General features: G+C 49.0%; 5 protein-coding genes across 5 annotated transcripts; 3 read left to right on the top strand and 2 right to left on the bottom strand.

Moving 5' to 3' along the window:
* Positions 1–596: 596 nt before the first annotated feature.
* On the top strand, positions 597–6116 carry N7466_009233 (putative Ras GTPase activating protein; the record flags this gene model as incomplete). Its single annotated transcript, XM_057168622.1, has 3 exons — positions 597–4833; positions 4893–5171; positions 5227–6116. 3 exons carry the CDS (start codon positions 597–599, stop codon positions 6114–6116), a joined length of 5406 nt encoding a protein of 1801 aa, XP_057017328.1.
* A 752-nt stretch (positions 6117–6868) lies between these two features.
* N7466_009232 (Short-chain dehydrogenase/reductase SDR) lies at positions 6869–7923 on the top strand (the record flags this gene model as incomplete). Its single annotated transcript, XM_057168621.1, has 3 exons — positions 6869–6916; positions 7013–7620; positions 7701–7923. The coding sequence occupies 3 exons, from the start codon at positions 6869–6871 to the stop codon at positions 7921–7923; spliced, it is 879 nt and encodes a 292-aa protein (XP_057017327.1).
* A 719-nt stretch (positions 7924–8642) lies between these two features.
* On the bottom strand, positions 8643–9647 carry N7466_009231 (uncharacterized protein; the record flags this gene model as incomplete). Its single annotated transcript, XM_057168620.1, has 3 exons — positions 8643–9028; positions 9087–9551; positions 9614–9647. The coding sequence occupies 3 exons, from the start codon at positions 9645–9647 to the stop codon at positions 8643–8645; spliced, it is 885 nt and encodes a 294-aa protein (XP_057017326.1).
* A 1151-nt stretch (positions 9648–10798) lies between these two features.
* On the top strand, positions 10799–12698 carry N7466_009230 (ENTH domain-containing protein; the record flags this gene model as incomplete). Its single annotated transcript, XM_057168619.1, has 5 exons — positions 10799–10880; positions 10981–11012; positions 11135–11214; positions 11274–11355; positions 11421–12698. 5 exons carry the CDS (start codon positions 10799–10801, stop codon positions 12696–12698), a joined length of 1554 nt encoding a protein of 517 aa, XP_057017325.1.
* Positions 12699–13985: 1287 nt separating this feature from the next.
* N7466_009229 (adaptor protein NBP2) lies at positions 13986–15197 on the bottom strand (the record flags this gene model as incomplete). The annotated part of the gene is made up of 1 exon (XM_057168618.1): positions 13986–15197. One exon carries the CDS (start codon positions 15195–15197, stop codon positions 13986–13988), a length of 1212 nt encoding a protein of 403 aa, XP_057017324.1.

Here is a 15197-nt window from a genome sequence, read left to right as displayed (position 1 = left end):
ATTATCCTCTATATATGCCATTTGTTAATACTTTAGAGTGGAATTAAAACAGCAGGATTTATGATCATATCTTATTGGATCACCAAAATACGAAACTCGGACGTTGAGAAAAAGAAAATTGTTGGATTTCATGCTGATGGGTGACCCTATCACGTGCTTTATGGCTGAGAAGATCGACAGCCATCAGCTGATTGCGCTAGTCCAGATCGGGAGATTTGTTTTGGACGGGTCTCAAACGGGAATTGGAGAATGCCGGTTCGCTCCTGCCCTGTTCCTCCCACCCCCACTGTCAACAAGAGAGCATCATCGGAGGGTCTCTGGAGCCGAAACTTTCGACATTTCCTTCTTGTCATCGAGTTCTTTGCATTTACCAACCCAGCTTTGGAAGAATCCCCGCTCCCCAACGTGAATCGCGCTGTTGCCAATTCGCGTTTTTCATCTCACATTCCGACCATTCCAATAGAAACAGGATCTGAATTGCTCCAATCTCAGACTCAGTATCCACACCCCGCTTCTCCCACTGAAGCAGGGATGCGGTCTATCCAGCACAATAATCTCTCTTCGGTGTTTGCATTCCTGTCGCAACGGTAATAGTGATGTCCAGTCAATTCCCATCGCTGAAGCGAGCCCAGACGGATCTCCCCGCGCAGTCCTCAAGTCCGTTACGACACGGGTCAAACGCGTCCACCAATTCATCCGCATACTCGGTCGGATCCAGCTCATTTGCCCCAAGCCGGACAAGCACGGTCTCTTCCAATGCGTCTGTAATGAGTCAACTAGGTCATCACCGAGGAAAGAGCGAGGCAAGTGGAGTTATAATGGAGTCAAAGAATGGAGGTTTGGCGAGTGCTGGCTCGACTTATGAGAATATTCGCCGCTCTTTACGACCCTTGCAACAAGCACCCAACATCGCTCCAACGCCCTCCAACTCTGGTGCATATCGACACTCCCGCAGCCACACCATCGACGAACAACAGTACTTCAAAGATATTCGACCGCGCACCCCAGAGTCACACCATGTCAATTTCAAGGAAAATGAATCACCCCGTTATAAAGCGCCTGCACTTGAGCCCCAGACACCTCCCCCGCATGGAGCTTCGCCCCGCCACTGGTCGCCCACCCCAACCCCAGGATCATCCAGACCTTCATCACCTCAAAAGGCCTTGCCCGGAAGCCCCCGCCCAGCCCAACTTACAACTACCCTCTCCACCCCGGAGCTCGAAACTTTCCAAAAATCATCCACAAGGCACCTGAGAACACTGTCCAAATTCGCACAATCCGGCGAGGGCGAAGAGTTTCAACTTGCGTCGGCAACGGCTTCTGTGATTGGTCTGCAAGGACGGCGAAGATTAAAGCGGGCAGGATCTGTGACTGGGAGGAATGGCGCCATATCACCAGAAAAGCCCAAAGTGTCCTCATGGGCTGCTGGAAATTGGATGGATCAACAGCGGCAATTCCTGCAAGCGTATGAATATCTGTGCCACATTGGCGAGGCCAAAGAATGGATCGAGGAAGTGATGAAAAAGGAAATCCCGCCAATTGTTCAATTGGAAGAAGCATTGAGAGATGGTGTCACTCTCGCAGAGGTGGTGCAAGCAATGTATCCTGACCGAACTTTGCGCATATTTCGAAACGCAAAGCTACAGTATCGCCACTCTGACAATATTGCCTTATTCTTCAGATTCCTGGATGATATCGAGCTACCCGAGCTCTTTCGATTTGAACTCATTGATCTCTACGAGAAGAAGAATCTTCCGAAAGTTATCCACTGTATCCATGCTCTATCTTGGCTACTGTTCAAAAATGGCATGCTGGACTTCCGCATGGGTAACCTGGTTGGTCAACTTGAATTCGAACACCACGAACTCGAAAAAACGCAAAAGGGCCTTGACAAAGCAGGTGTCAGCATGCCGAGCTTTGCGGGCATGGCTGCGAACTTCGGTGCGGAGCCAGAACCCGAGCCCGAGCCCGTGGAATCGGAGGAGGAGCGAATAGACCGGGAATTGCACGAACACGAAAGCGCAATCATTGATTTCCAGTCTCAAATTCGAGGAGCTATCATGCGCTTGAAGCTTGGAAACACCATGAATGACCTTTGGGATTTTGAACCACTACTCATCGAATTGCAATCGCGTATGCGGGGCGACTGGGCTCGTCAAGTTAGCCAGTATCGTCTCCAAATGCGTCAGTTTGCGGTTCGACTCCAAGCAGTCAGTCGTGGTTTCATTGTTCGCCACCGCCAACAAGGCGATATGCAGTGCCGCAAGGCCCAAGAATGCGATATTCTTGACCTTCAAAGTCTCATTCGGGCCTCCAAGCTAAGAGCTCAAACAAATCTACTACAAACTCGCGTCCGGAAAGAGCAATCTGGAATAAAGACCTTCCAAGCAGCAATTAGAGGTGCCCTGCAGCGCAAGGCTGTGGCTGATCAATACGAAAACACCCGCCATGCAGAGAATGATGTTACCGCCCTGCAAGCAGCAATCAGAGGTGCTCTCCAGCGAAAGGTTGTTGGTGACCAATACGGAGAAACTCGATCTGCGGAGAATAATGTAACTGCCCTTCAAGCAGCCATTAGGGGCGCTCTTCAACGAAACATTGTTGCCGAACAATACGAACAGAGCCGGTCTGCGGAAAATGACGTGATCGCCCTTCAGGCGGCAATTAGAGGTGCCCTTCAGCGAAATATTGTTGCCGATCAATACGACCAGACTCGAACGGTGGAAAATGATGTGATCGCCCTTCAAGCTGCCATCCGTGGTTCTTTGCAACGGACTCGAATGAGTGACCAATCACAGCAAGTTGAGAAAGCGAGCGGCCCAGTCAAGTCCCTTCAGGCTATAATTCGTGGCACCCTTGCTCGTCAGCACGTGGCCCAAGTCAATGCTTCCCTGCACTGTGAGAGCGCCGCTTTCACCATTCTGCAAGCAGGTGCCAGGGCACTCGCAGCAAGAAATCGCCATTCAAGCCTGGTGGGCGCCTTGCTAGAAACCGAACAGCAGTCTATCGAGTTGCAAGCCTTGGTGCGAGGTGGTGCGGTCAGGCAGAAGACTGATGCTCTTCGTGAGGAGCTAGCGCATCATACTATATCTGTCACGGATCTGCAGGGACTAATTAGAGCTAACGCTTTACGACAATTCCTGGAATCGCAACACAATGAGCTTATGAATGCCGAAAGCACCGTGCTAGATGTGCAGGCAATGGCGAGAGGAATGATACAGCGTCAGTACCGGGATGCGGAACGGAAAGCGCTTGAACAACATGAACATGCTATTGTGGAGATTCAATCACTCTCTCGTGCAGCTCTGGAGCGTATGAAAGTCGGCGATATCCTCAATAGCCTTGAAGACAACGAGGAAGAAGTGGTGGAGCTTCAAGCCCTGGCTCGGGCCATGATTCTTCGAGTTCATGTCGGCGAGATGCTTGCTGAACTGGAGGATGAGGAGGACATTATCACAGACCTGCAAGCTTGTATTCGTGGAACCATCGTCCGTAACCGCTTCGAGGAACGACGCCATCATTACAACACGAACATGGAGAGGGTTATCAAAGCTCAAAGCGTCATTCGGGGTCGTATTCAAGGCCGAGCCTACAAGAGCTTGACGAGTGGAAAGAACCCACCCGTTGGAACAGTGAAAGGCTTTGTGCATCTGTTAAATGACAGCGACTTTGACTTTGACGAGGAAATCGAGTTCGAAAGACTACGGAAGGCAGTTGTTCAACAGGTCAGACAAAACGAGATGGCAGAGCAGTATATTAGCCAGCTTGATATCAAGATTGCGCTACTAGTCAAGAACAAAATCACCCTTGATGAAGTAGTCAAGCACCAAAAGCACTTCGGCGGTCACATTGGGAACCTGCTTTCCAACACTGATATCTCGTCTAAAGATCCATATGATCTGAAGGCCTTGAACAAAACCTCAAGAAGAAAGTTGGACCAATACCAGGTCTTTTTCTTCCTTCTGCAGACCCAATCACAATATCTCGCAAGACTGTTCCGGCGACTTCGTGAAACCAACACTTCAGACAAGGAATATGAGCGAATCAGACATCTGATGATGGGTTTGTTTGGTTACTCCCAGAAACGCCGAGAAGAATATTACCTTGTGAGGCTTCTTGCACGCTCTGTCAAAGAGGATATCGAAAGCTTTGCGACATTGTCCGAGTTCCTGCGCTGTCACTCGTTCTGGAACAAACTGTTCGGTTCCTATGCCAAGTCACCCCGAGACCGGAAGTTTATGCGTGATGTTTTGGGCCCGGTGGTGAAGGAATCTATCATTGACAATCGAGAACTCGATCTTGAAAGCGACCCGATCCAAATCTACCGTTCCTCCATCAATAATGAGGAGCTCCGCACGGGCCAACGCAGCCGGCGACCTGCGGACCTTCCCCGGGAAGAAGCAATCAGAGATCCTGAGACCCGGGAAACGTTCATTCAGAACCTTCAAGATCTGCGTGATGTTGCTGACCAATTTTTTGCGGCTCTCGAGGATTTCTTGTATCGCATGCCTTTTGGAATCCGATACCTCACCAAGCAAATGTATGAGAATCTGCTTGCTCGTTTCCCCAACGAGGACCCTGGATTCGTTCTCCAGACTGTCGGTCACTGGGCATGGAAGAGTTACTTCCAGCCGGCAGTGCTAGAGCCAGAGAAGTATGGCGTGGTGGACCGTGGCCTAACACAGGAACAGAAGAGGAATCTTGGGGAAATCGCGAAGGTCGTTGCGCAGGTCGCTTCTGGTAGACTCTTCGGTGCCGAAAATGTCTACCTTCAACCTTTAAATACTTACATCGGCGAGTCAATACAACGCTTAGGACGCATTTGGGGGCAGAGTAAGTTTTGCAGTCCCTATCTCCATTTCTTCCCCCTGAACAAAGCTAACCCCTAGCAGTGATTTCGGTCCAGGATGCAGAAGCCTACTTTGACATTGATGAATTTAATGATCTTTATGCGAAGGCTAAACCGACTTTGTACATTAAAATGTCCGACATTTTTTCCATCCATCAACTTGTCGCCTCACAGATTGAATTCATGTGTTCACACCCCGACGACTTCCTCAAACAGCTCGTGCGGGATTTGGGCAACGTGAAGAGCAACGAGAATGAATTGATGAGTGTCAGCTCCACTGAGATTAACCTCACACTCAACCCAAAGCTAGCTCAGGTTGAAGGTAAGATATTCCCCAAAAAATTGTGGAATTCAGCTTGGCTAACATGACATGGCAGATCCGGAAGCAGCCGTTAAGGCTCTGTTCATGGAGACTAAGCGATGCATTCTATACATCATTCGGGTTCAAAGTGGCACCAGCTTGATGGACATCATGCTCAAGCCACCCAGTGCTGAAGATGAAGAGCGCTGGGAAACTTTGGTGCGAGAAGAACTGAGTACAGGCAACCCACGCCGGGGAGCTTACTCTGAGGCTAGCACGTTGATCGATATTGGCTCAATGAGTTATTCGGAACTGAAGGGTACCGCTTTGGAGAACATCCTTCGCCTCGAGCAAGCTGGCAAGATCAGTCGGCACAACCACTACCAGGATCTTCTCAACGCCATCGCCATCGATATCCGAACAAAACATCGACGAAGAATCCAGCGTGAGCGTGAATTGGAGGGTGCACGCCTGACCTCGAACCGTCTCAGTGATCAAGCCTCTTATTTGGAGGGACAACTCAAGACCTACAACGATTACATTGAGCAGGCCATGATCACACTTCAGAACAAGAAGGGAAAGAAGCGATTCTTGATGCCATTCACCAAGCAGTGGGATCACCAGCGAGAACTGCAGAAATCCGGCAAGGTCTTCAAATTTGGATCCTATAAGTACTCCGCTCGCAATCTGGCCGATCGCGGTGTGCTTGTTGCCTGGAAGGGCTATTCTGATCGGCAATTCGAGAGGGTGGACTTGACAATTTCCAGTAACGAAGTGGGTGTGTTTACCATGGACGGCAGCAGTGGCAACATGATGGTTCCAGGTGCCAATGCCCAGGTCCCCCTTGATGACCTATTGCAAGCTCAATTCAACAACACACAATACATGGACTTTTTTGAGGGGCAGATGAGGGTCAATGTGAACCTTTTCTTGCACCTGATCATGAAGAAGTTCTATAATGAATAAGCTTCCCATGATTACGGATTTGATGAGGGACGATTCGGTTTGGGCATATTCATGGGCATATTATTTCTTACTTCTTTTCCCCCTATTCTTTTTTTTTTTGTTCCAGATACCTCTCAGGAAATCTTTCTGTATCGATTCTTGTTTCAATAGCGTTAGCGTCATGGATTTTAAACTAGTACCCCAATTATCATGCACATGTACACACAATACAAACAACTATTCTATCGTCTTTCTAAATCTATTCAACAATGAAAGTAATCTCATGATCAGTCAAAGTCAAGTAGGGGTCCTGCCTGCTATTATCATCTATATTACTTCTGCAACCCATCAAACTAAGACTAGCTCAAGGACAAATATGGCGAGACCAAGTGAAATCGAATCTGATGTATGCATCTATGGATGAAGGTTCTTCTTTCGTTCTTCTCAAGTGCTCTTTTTGCTTTTCAAATTTTCATTTTCTCTATGTACGCTACGCACTCATCCGTTGCTCCACTGTTTTGCGAGGCTGCAGCTAGTCACTTACAGTAACCCCGCGTGGATACTGTAAGTTTGGGAGAAAATTATTGGCCATTTTCCATTCCGAATGAGAGTGATCGACAATAGACTTGAATCCTTTTTTACGTCCTTTTGCATCCTTCCACCGTAAGGCTAGCTCGAGGCTAAAAAGCGTAGTGTACTTACCCCTCATAGTTATAGTGACAGAATCCTCCATTCCTGTTCTTCACATTGAATTTCCATTCAACCACTGCAAAATGGCTTCATCTACAGAGAGTCGTGTTGCCATAATTATTGGAGCCACTGTTAGTAAAAAGAAAACACAACCCCCCAAAAATGGACAATTTTACCAAAACCAAGCTCAGATATGCCAAATACTCATCCACTAACAATTCATCTAGTCAGGCATCGGACTCGACCTAGCCAAGCATCTCCTTACAAAAGATTGGAAAATAGCCTGCACAGGCCGACGTCAGTCCGCCGGAACCCAGCTTCTAATAGACCTTGACACGGTCAATGCGGAGTTCTACGCAGCAGACGTCTCAAAATACGAAGACTCGGTCGCCGTATTCCAGAAAGTCTTTCAACGCTGGGGCCGCATTGATGCCGTATGCGTTAATGCGGGCATTGTCGATCAATCATCCATCTACATATATGAAAACGGTAGCCAAAAAAAGAACATTGAAGATGTACCCCCTGCACCGGATACTTCTGTCGTTGATATCAACTACAAGGGCGTGGTGTATTGCACGCAGCTTGCGACACATTTCATGCGATACAATCCTCAGCGTGGAGGGCGGGTTATTATAACGGGCAGCATCGGGGGTGTGTTTCCTCATGAATCGTATCCGGTCTATTGTGGAACCAAGTCTGCAGTAAACCAGTTCGTCCGTGGAGCTGCTCCGTTATTGAAGATCAAGGAGAACATCCTGCTTAACGTTGTGATGCCGGGAATGGTGAACACACCTATTGTTCCGCCCGAGATGATTGCTGCTGTTTCGCCTGAGTGGTAAGTGGGCTACTATGCAGAGCTCTTGTTCTGCTACATTCAACTGTTTTGAATGTCCCGCTAATTCGGATCTTCTGTAGCCTTACGCCCGTGGAGACTATCCTGAGGGCCTATGATGTATTCTTGGATGACACCACTGGTATGGCAGGACAATTACTCGAAGGATCAGCTGAGAGATTGATCTACTACCCAATGCCTGAGCCAGGGAACGGTCGTGTAACCGAGCGGGCGGTTACTGTATGGGAGCCTTTATTCGAGATGATGCATGGTGAGAAGTCGGGACTTCCTGGAGCAATCCCATAAGGCATGCAATGTGTCTAGCGAGTTTTATTGACGCACTCAGCCATGATGTTGACTCGCCCACGAACAATGCCATTATTCCCTTGTACGCATTGCGTACAATACATAGCATGTACCCATCTTGTGTGGAGTAAAATAAGCGCCCGTCATCGGGTGCCTTCGCACAGAGCTAGTCAAGCTTTGAAACCATGCCAAGATTGAAGGATTTAGCGCAATGAGCTCCTTGGAAATAACGGTTGGCGTAGATCTCTAGCGGTGTACGGAATAGAAACAAGCCACCTGCGTGCGTAGGTGTAAATGGAGGAAATCAGAGAGGAGAACCAGTCGCCCTTGGACGGGACATAGCGTCATGGTTTCATGGTTCGGGTCCGGTCCGTCGCTCCAACCCAAAGACAACGACCCACTGAAGTGGAGAAAGAGAGGCTTGATGCACCAATATCCATTTGAATGTGTAGCGAGTCCTTCAAGAATTCCGGCGGGGTTTTTATGCAAACGTGCTAAGTCATTTTCCGGTTGCAAGATTTGTCTTTTTAACGTCGTTTCAACGCATATCGTGAAGCTGCATTGGTTGGATTTTGTACGGGGTACACATAATTGTGACTGAACTACTGCGTGACGCAATTATCCTTTCAATTTCTTCACGACACAGTCGTACGTAAAAGCTCGGTATAGCACAAAAGCCCATTAGCTCTGTTGCGTCCAGTATCGCTCCTCGCACTCCCTCAATCGTTAAGAATACCGTCCACTTGGTTGTCAAGCTTTGTTGCTCCCATAACCTCGCGCATACCATCGTCACAGAACTCATGGTGATCTCGAAAGTAGACACCCGTGTCCGAGATCTCAACTGCATGTCCGTACAGTTTGGACGCGGCAACGGATTTTCCGAGTGTGTCGGTTAATCCTTGACCCACGGGGCTGCCACCATCCACCAGCTGAAGCACTATTTGAGCGATAGTCTCTAGCTTCACAAACCGATTTGGGGGGAAGCTGTTCCATCCTTTCTCGTCGACAAGATTAGTTCGTACAATACCTGGGCAGATGGCGTTGACGCGTATTCCGTTGGCTTGGAAGTTGGGCGCAATCGATCGCATAAATCCAACCACTCCCGCTATAGACAATTTAGCCTTGGGAAAGCTGATCTATTCCAACCAGTCAAATGAGCTTACCTTTTGCTGCAGAGTAAAGAGGACAGTAGAAGGATGGGTAGAATGCGGTACAGCTAGCGGTCATCACAACGTTTGCACCTCGTCCCTCGTGGGACGAAAGGCGGAAATAGTGCTGTGCCAACCAGCTCGTGAGAACAACGCCCTTCAAGTCTGCATTTATTGGTAAAAGGTCTGGCTCGGGTGGTGGTACAATCGATTCGGTCGGGGGTTGCGGGGCGTAGAAGTTTGTTCGTTCGACCACCCCCGCGTTGGCGAAGACGAAGTCTAGTCTGTTGAGGTCTAGGAAAGACTTTTGAAAGGCATCGCATAACTCATCGTATTTCGTCACGTCGGCCTTGTGGAAATTAACTTGAGGCAGCTCTTGGGCGACTTTCGTTCCCGCGGTTTCGTTGATATCAACAATTTTCACAACCCAGTCTCCACGAGCTGAAAGTGCCCGGGTGACAGCAAGACCCATGCCACTAGCTACATAAGAGGGGTAATTAACACCAGGCTGAATACTCATGTAGTGAGGTTGATTGACCTACCACCCCCGGTGATTAACGCGACTTTAGTAGTCATGATAAATTGATTAACAATTTCAAAAACAGTAGATGGACTGGACTTGGAGCATGTACCCGGCAATTGAGGTACTCTGAGGGTGAATGTGCCCTCGCAGTTACTCCGTACCGGAAGAACAATTGTGCTTCTCCAAATGTGGGTGATTTGTCCTTGTACTGGAATCATGCATATGATTGTTGTTTACTATACTCTACGAGGTAATGATTACCCAGACATCTCCACTTCGAAACTGGTGAGAGTAAAAACATCCGCGGCAAACTTACTCGCTTATATGACGGAAGATTCCCTAGTTTTCAAAGTCGTTTCAAAAAGAAGAAAATCATTGTGGATAGTACTAGTATAGATCAAAGCAAGCTTGTGGCTGAACGCCCGCTTAATTGTCATTTTCCCCGTGTTGATGTCCCGCAGTGCTTGAGTGGGGATGCATCTGGTATGGAGTAGACCAGCAATCTCAGATTTTCCAATAATCTAATCTATCGATGTAATACATAGGCTCCTGAAATTCTGTAATTAGAATCAATTGATGCAATTTCTTTCTTTAAGCCACTTACTCTGTGTTCGACCTTATATGCTGCATTTTATCTATGCACAGTGGATGTTGTTCGACACGAGTTCATTTTTTGGACTATACAAATGGTGAATATTTCTTTGCTGAATGAGTACACATGTGCACGCATAACTAGAACCCCCGGATATAGTATGCTTGGGCCAAATCCATGGATCTCGAGTCCTCGACAGGTAAATCTACTATGCGGACTCAGTGCTGCATATGTTTGTATATCGATGAAAATTTTAGTCATGAGCGCATTCTGTTACCTTGAGATAGACCAAACAATCCAAATCATAGAATATATTAGTCTCAACTCTCATTTTCTACTCTGTTCATTCTAGAACGGATCAAGATCTAGGTGGCCCACACGGTATACCGTTGCCGGGGTCAGGGGCTGCCACGTGACTGCGTGGCGCGTGCAATCGGCCAGCTGGAGACCGCTCCGTTCCCCTCCAACCAACTCACCCTCGCTCACAATCAATCCCGGCGGGCTTGGATCGCTTGTTATTCTCTGGTTCAACTGTCCGGCTTATCTGTCCGCGCTGCATCCTCGTTATCCAGACTTCTTGTCCCATCCCGACTTGACACAGCTACCGCCGCCATGGACTTCTCCAGCCTCAAAGACCAGGTCAGCAACCTGACCTTGTATGACCTCAAAGCTGGTGTTCGCAAAGTGCAGAATGGTATGTTTGGAATCCGCCAGGTCCGGCAATGTTGCGATTGAAAGCGACTCGGCTTTGGTTCGCAATCCCGGGAACTCTTGAGCTGACCGCTTCGTCATAGCCGTTATGAACTATACCGAAATAGAATCGAAGGTTCGTATGCCTACTAGTACACCGTTCTTAAGCGCAAATCCTTCATAGACCCTACGCCAACTTCCAAACTACGCGATTCCACTATCCGATGCAAGTCCGTTACTTACTAGTATACGATCTAGGTCCGAGAAGCCACAAACAATGAACCTTGGGGTGCTTCTACCACATTGATGCAGGAAATCGCCAATGCCACTAATAGCTAGTGAGTTTCACTGTCTGTCCTGGTTCATTCCATTAAATGTACGCTCATAAGGATGGTAGCCAATTGCTCAACGAAATTATGCCTATGATCTACAAACGTTTCACGGACAAGGCGGCGGAGGAGTGGCGACAGATTTACAAGGTACCCGGGTATTGTTTCCAAAATGCCGAAATCCGCGACTGATCTAGTTTTTTTTTAATTTCCAGGGTCTCCAGCTTCTTGAATTCCTGATCAAGAATGGTTCGGAACGAGTGGTCGACGACGCCAGATCCCACATGTCACTTCTGCGGATGCTCCGGCAATTCCACTATATTGATCAGAATGGCAAGGATCAGGGTATCAATGTGCGCAACCGGTCCTCAGAACTGGTGAAGCTGCTGGGCGACGTGGATCAAATTCGCACCGAGCGCAAAAAGGCCCGTTCCAATCGCAACAAGTTCAGTGGATTCGAAGGTGGCATGAATGTCGGCGGGATGTCTTCTGGTAACTCTGGCCGCTATGGTGGCTTTGGAAGCGAGACGATGGGATACGGTGGATACAGCGGAGGTGTATACGGTGATGGTGGTGGATTTGGCGGTGCTACAAGTGAATTCCAGGACACCAGTTCCGGTCAGAAGGGCAACCGATTCGACGAATATGATGAGTACGATGAGGGTGATGCCAGCCCACAGAGACGTGAACCATCCGCCGCTTCTTCCACTAGCACCAAGCGGGCACCGGCGAAGAAGCCAGAGCCCGCTCCCGCCCCCGTGGCAGACCTGTTCGATTTCGGTGACGATGAACCCGTGACAACCACTTCCTCGACTGCTGCTGGCAAGCAGCCCGCTGGAAGTGCTTTGAACATGCTGGATAACACCGCCGATGATGACGATTTCGACGACTTCCAGTCCGCGACTCCGGCCCCAGCACCGGCTGCTTCGAACTTCTCCATTCCAGCCCCCGTCTCTGCAAGCACGACCTCAAACACCCAATTTGTGGCGCCCCAACCAGTTTCAGCATCCCAGGGTGCCAATCTCAACGGCATTGTAGGCTTCACCTCACCAATTCCCACCCCGACTCACAGCGCGCTCACCTCTCCTGTTTCGCAGACTGCCTCTATTCAGCAGCAACAGCTGCCGAAACCATCGGGCTTCCAAGCGGCTACCCCCAACTACTTCACCTCCGTCTCCAACCAACAAGCCTCGCAACCCTTCTCGCACGCCGCCACTTCCTCCATCTCTTCCTCCAAGGCTCCCTCCACCACTGCAGCCAAGCCCGCACCCAAGGCTTCTGGAGACGCCTTTGGCTCGCTCTGGTCCACTGCCAGCGCCAGCGCCGGTATCAGCAAGGCTAACGCCAACGCAAACAAGGGTCCCAACCTCAACAGCATGGCCAAAGAGAAGGCCAGCGCCGGTATCTGGGGAGCGCCTGCTTCCTCATCTCCTGCTCCATCGCAGCAGCCCAAGCAGTCTGGTAGCTCCGCCTTTGATGACCTGCTCGGCTGAGCTGAGCTGACAACCTCCGATCTGGTCTTTGAAACTCATTGATAAATTTGCGTTCTAGTTATTCACCGAGTACAGAATCCGGTATTCCATAATTCCAGACTCATTTATGCTCTGCTTTATCCATCTTTTTTTTTTTTCAATCTTGAGAAAACCCCCCTTCACCCCCTTTGTTCTTTACTTTTGAACGTTGGCTATACATGATTGGATTTTTCCGTCTGTCGCTTTAGCAAAGTTTTTCTTTTGGAAAAATTCTCCTTTTCACTTCACTTCACATTCCTGCCCAGCCCGAGAAACAAAATTCTAAATTTGATGTCCTATTTTTCTTTCCCCCGAAGTAATGAAGCTGTCCCGTCAAACTACCTAGCCTTCCATCTGGAGAATTCCAACATGTGCAAAACTTGAAGGCTGTTTGTTATACCCATGGACCTTTAGCATGCAAGGCCTATCACTGAGCACAAATGTATACAGTAGTGCGTTTGCACATGACCACGAAAGATATCAGTCCCAACCTTGAAACCACTTAGTCAACGAAGGACACATTCTCTGTTTTTTACCCTACGGAGTGGGATAGATTGTCTAGGATTGAATAGGCATTATGCTAATGCTAATTGATGCTAGGACAACGCCTGCGCTGAAGGAAGCTAGATACATGTGCGAGCAAGATAGGGAGTTTAAATGGGGATAGGAACGGGAAAATGTGACAGAATTCAGATTGGGAGGGTGCGGAGAAGGGAATAGACAAGACGAGAAGACCAACAAGAGGAGAAAATGAGATTAATTTTCCGTCATGTTTTATGTCTTCTGACGTACTAGCTTTTGCCCAACCAAGGGTTGGTTGTTCAAGGCATAAACGGGAATCATGGTAGAGAATATCGGCGTGGAAGGGTAAGGGTGTGGGGGAATCAAATATTCATCAGTCGGAGAAGGTGGGTACGGCGTATCGGTGAAGGGTATGCGGTTGAGGTATGTTTTTAAGGATGTTCTCTGGTTGTGGGACTTGGTGGTCCTGAAACTTCCAGACATGGTTTAAGTCTGGAGAGAATATTCTCGTTTCCCCCGTTGTTATTGAGTTATAACAGGTGATCGATGGGGTTAAAATCCATTTGGAAGGCTCATTATTGATAAAGCTGGTGAACTCCATCTTTTCTGGAGAGAGAGCTTCTCCTGCAAGCCTTGGATACCATAGTAGAGACTCACAGGCAGAGGGCCCTTATGGGTCAGCAGCCATGTAGCCTTTCAAATCATGATGTCCTGTTCAGTAAAGCCGCTCTGGGTAAAGTGGCAGTTTCATGTTTTGGATATAATGCTGACACGGGAACCAGCAGAACCACCAGTGGCCTGGTTGGTCTCGTTCGTGCCTTCAACGGAAATAGTCATCGGAGTGTCGCCATTGGTATTCGTTGAATCATCTTGGGTCGGTGTCGAAGTGCGATCATCCTCAGTCATATCAATCGAGGTACTGCTTTCTGTCGAGTCCGAGATAGGTTCCCCGTTCAACGAGGTCAACCCCCCTTCAATATCTCGAAGCAGCCTCACAAATTCCTCGGGAACAAGACCATTTTCTCCAGTCGTTGGGTCCTCGGCAACCAGCCAGCCATGGCCATGTCTATAAGATACGTAGACCACCTGGCCCTCGGTAAGGGGTAGTTCATTCTCGTGTTCACGGGTGAAGTCAAAGAGAGCGACGGCTTTCCCGTGCATTTCTTCATCCGGACAGCCAACAGCGAATTGATAATCATTCGCATACCGGTCTCCATTGTCTTCGGACGTAACGTCGGGTGCGTGGCCTTGCTGGGTATCGTAATGAGAATACCTGCTTTCGTTGACTGGGTATGTCACATATTCTCCACCAGGTCCATCTGTCATTGCATCATCCGAATTGACGTAATATGTCTCACTCCCATCAGGGTTCACGCTAATAAACATGCCGCGATCTGCGGCTTCGGCCATGTACTCATCTGTCATGCCATTTGAATCGGTGCCGATAGATTTATTCCGCTGACGCACCGTTGTCACCACTGGACTGTGCAAATCTTCATCTTCACTGTACGGAGGTCCGTCCCCGAAGGACATGGCCGGCAATTGTTGATGACCTTGGCCATGGCCCGGACCGTGGCTTTGGCTGGTCTCATTGTTGAATGGACCAGAGGCCCATGGTCCCCGCGCGCTTTCCCACGAATTCGGCAGGTCTGACAAACGACGGTACTCGCTTGCTGGCGTGGAACCCCCGGAGGGTAGAGGAGGTGGACCATAGTGGAATGGGTGGATTGTCGGGTAAGCAAAGTCTCGGACAAGAGCATATGGCAGGCTGGAATGAAAGACGGGGAAGATGTGGGAGCCCGGGCGCGAACGATGTTGAGAGGCTAACGAGAGATTCGAGTATGTAGATAACCGGTCCTTTGCGCTCGGCGACGGCTTTACCGTGGCATCTGTCAGGATGGGGGGCAGGACCGTTAGGTTGTCTGCCGAGAGTGTACTCGGTGAGTTCGGGGAAGCCAT

Source organism: Penicillium verhagenii, assembly GCF_028828195.1.
Source record: "Penicillium verhagenii strain IBT 33310 chromosome Unknown utg000009l_segment0_segment0, whole genome shotgun sequence".
Classification (NCBI taxonomy): Eukaryota; Fungi; Ascomycota; class Eurotiomycetes; order Eurotiales; family Aspergillaceae; genus Penicillium; species Penicillium verhagenii.
Note: the sequence above shows the minus strand (reverse complement) of the source record. Positions and strands in the feature narration are given on the sequence as shown.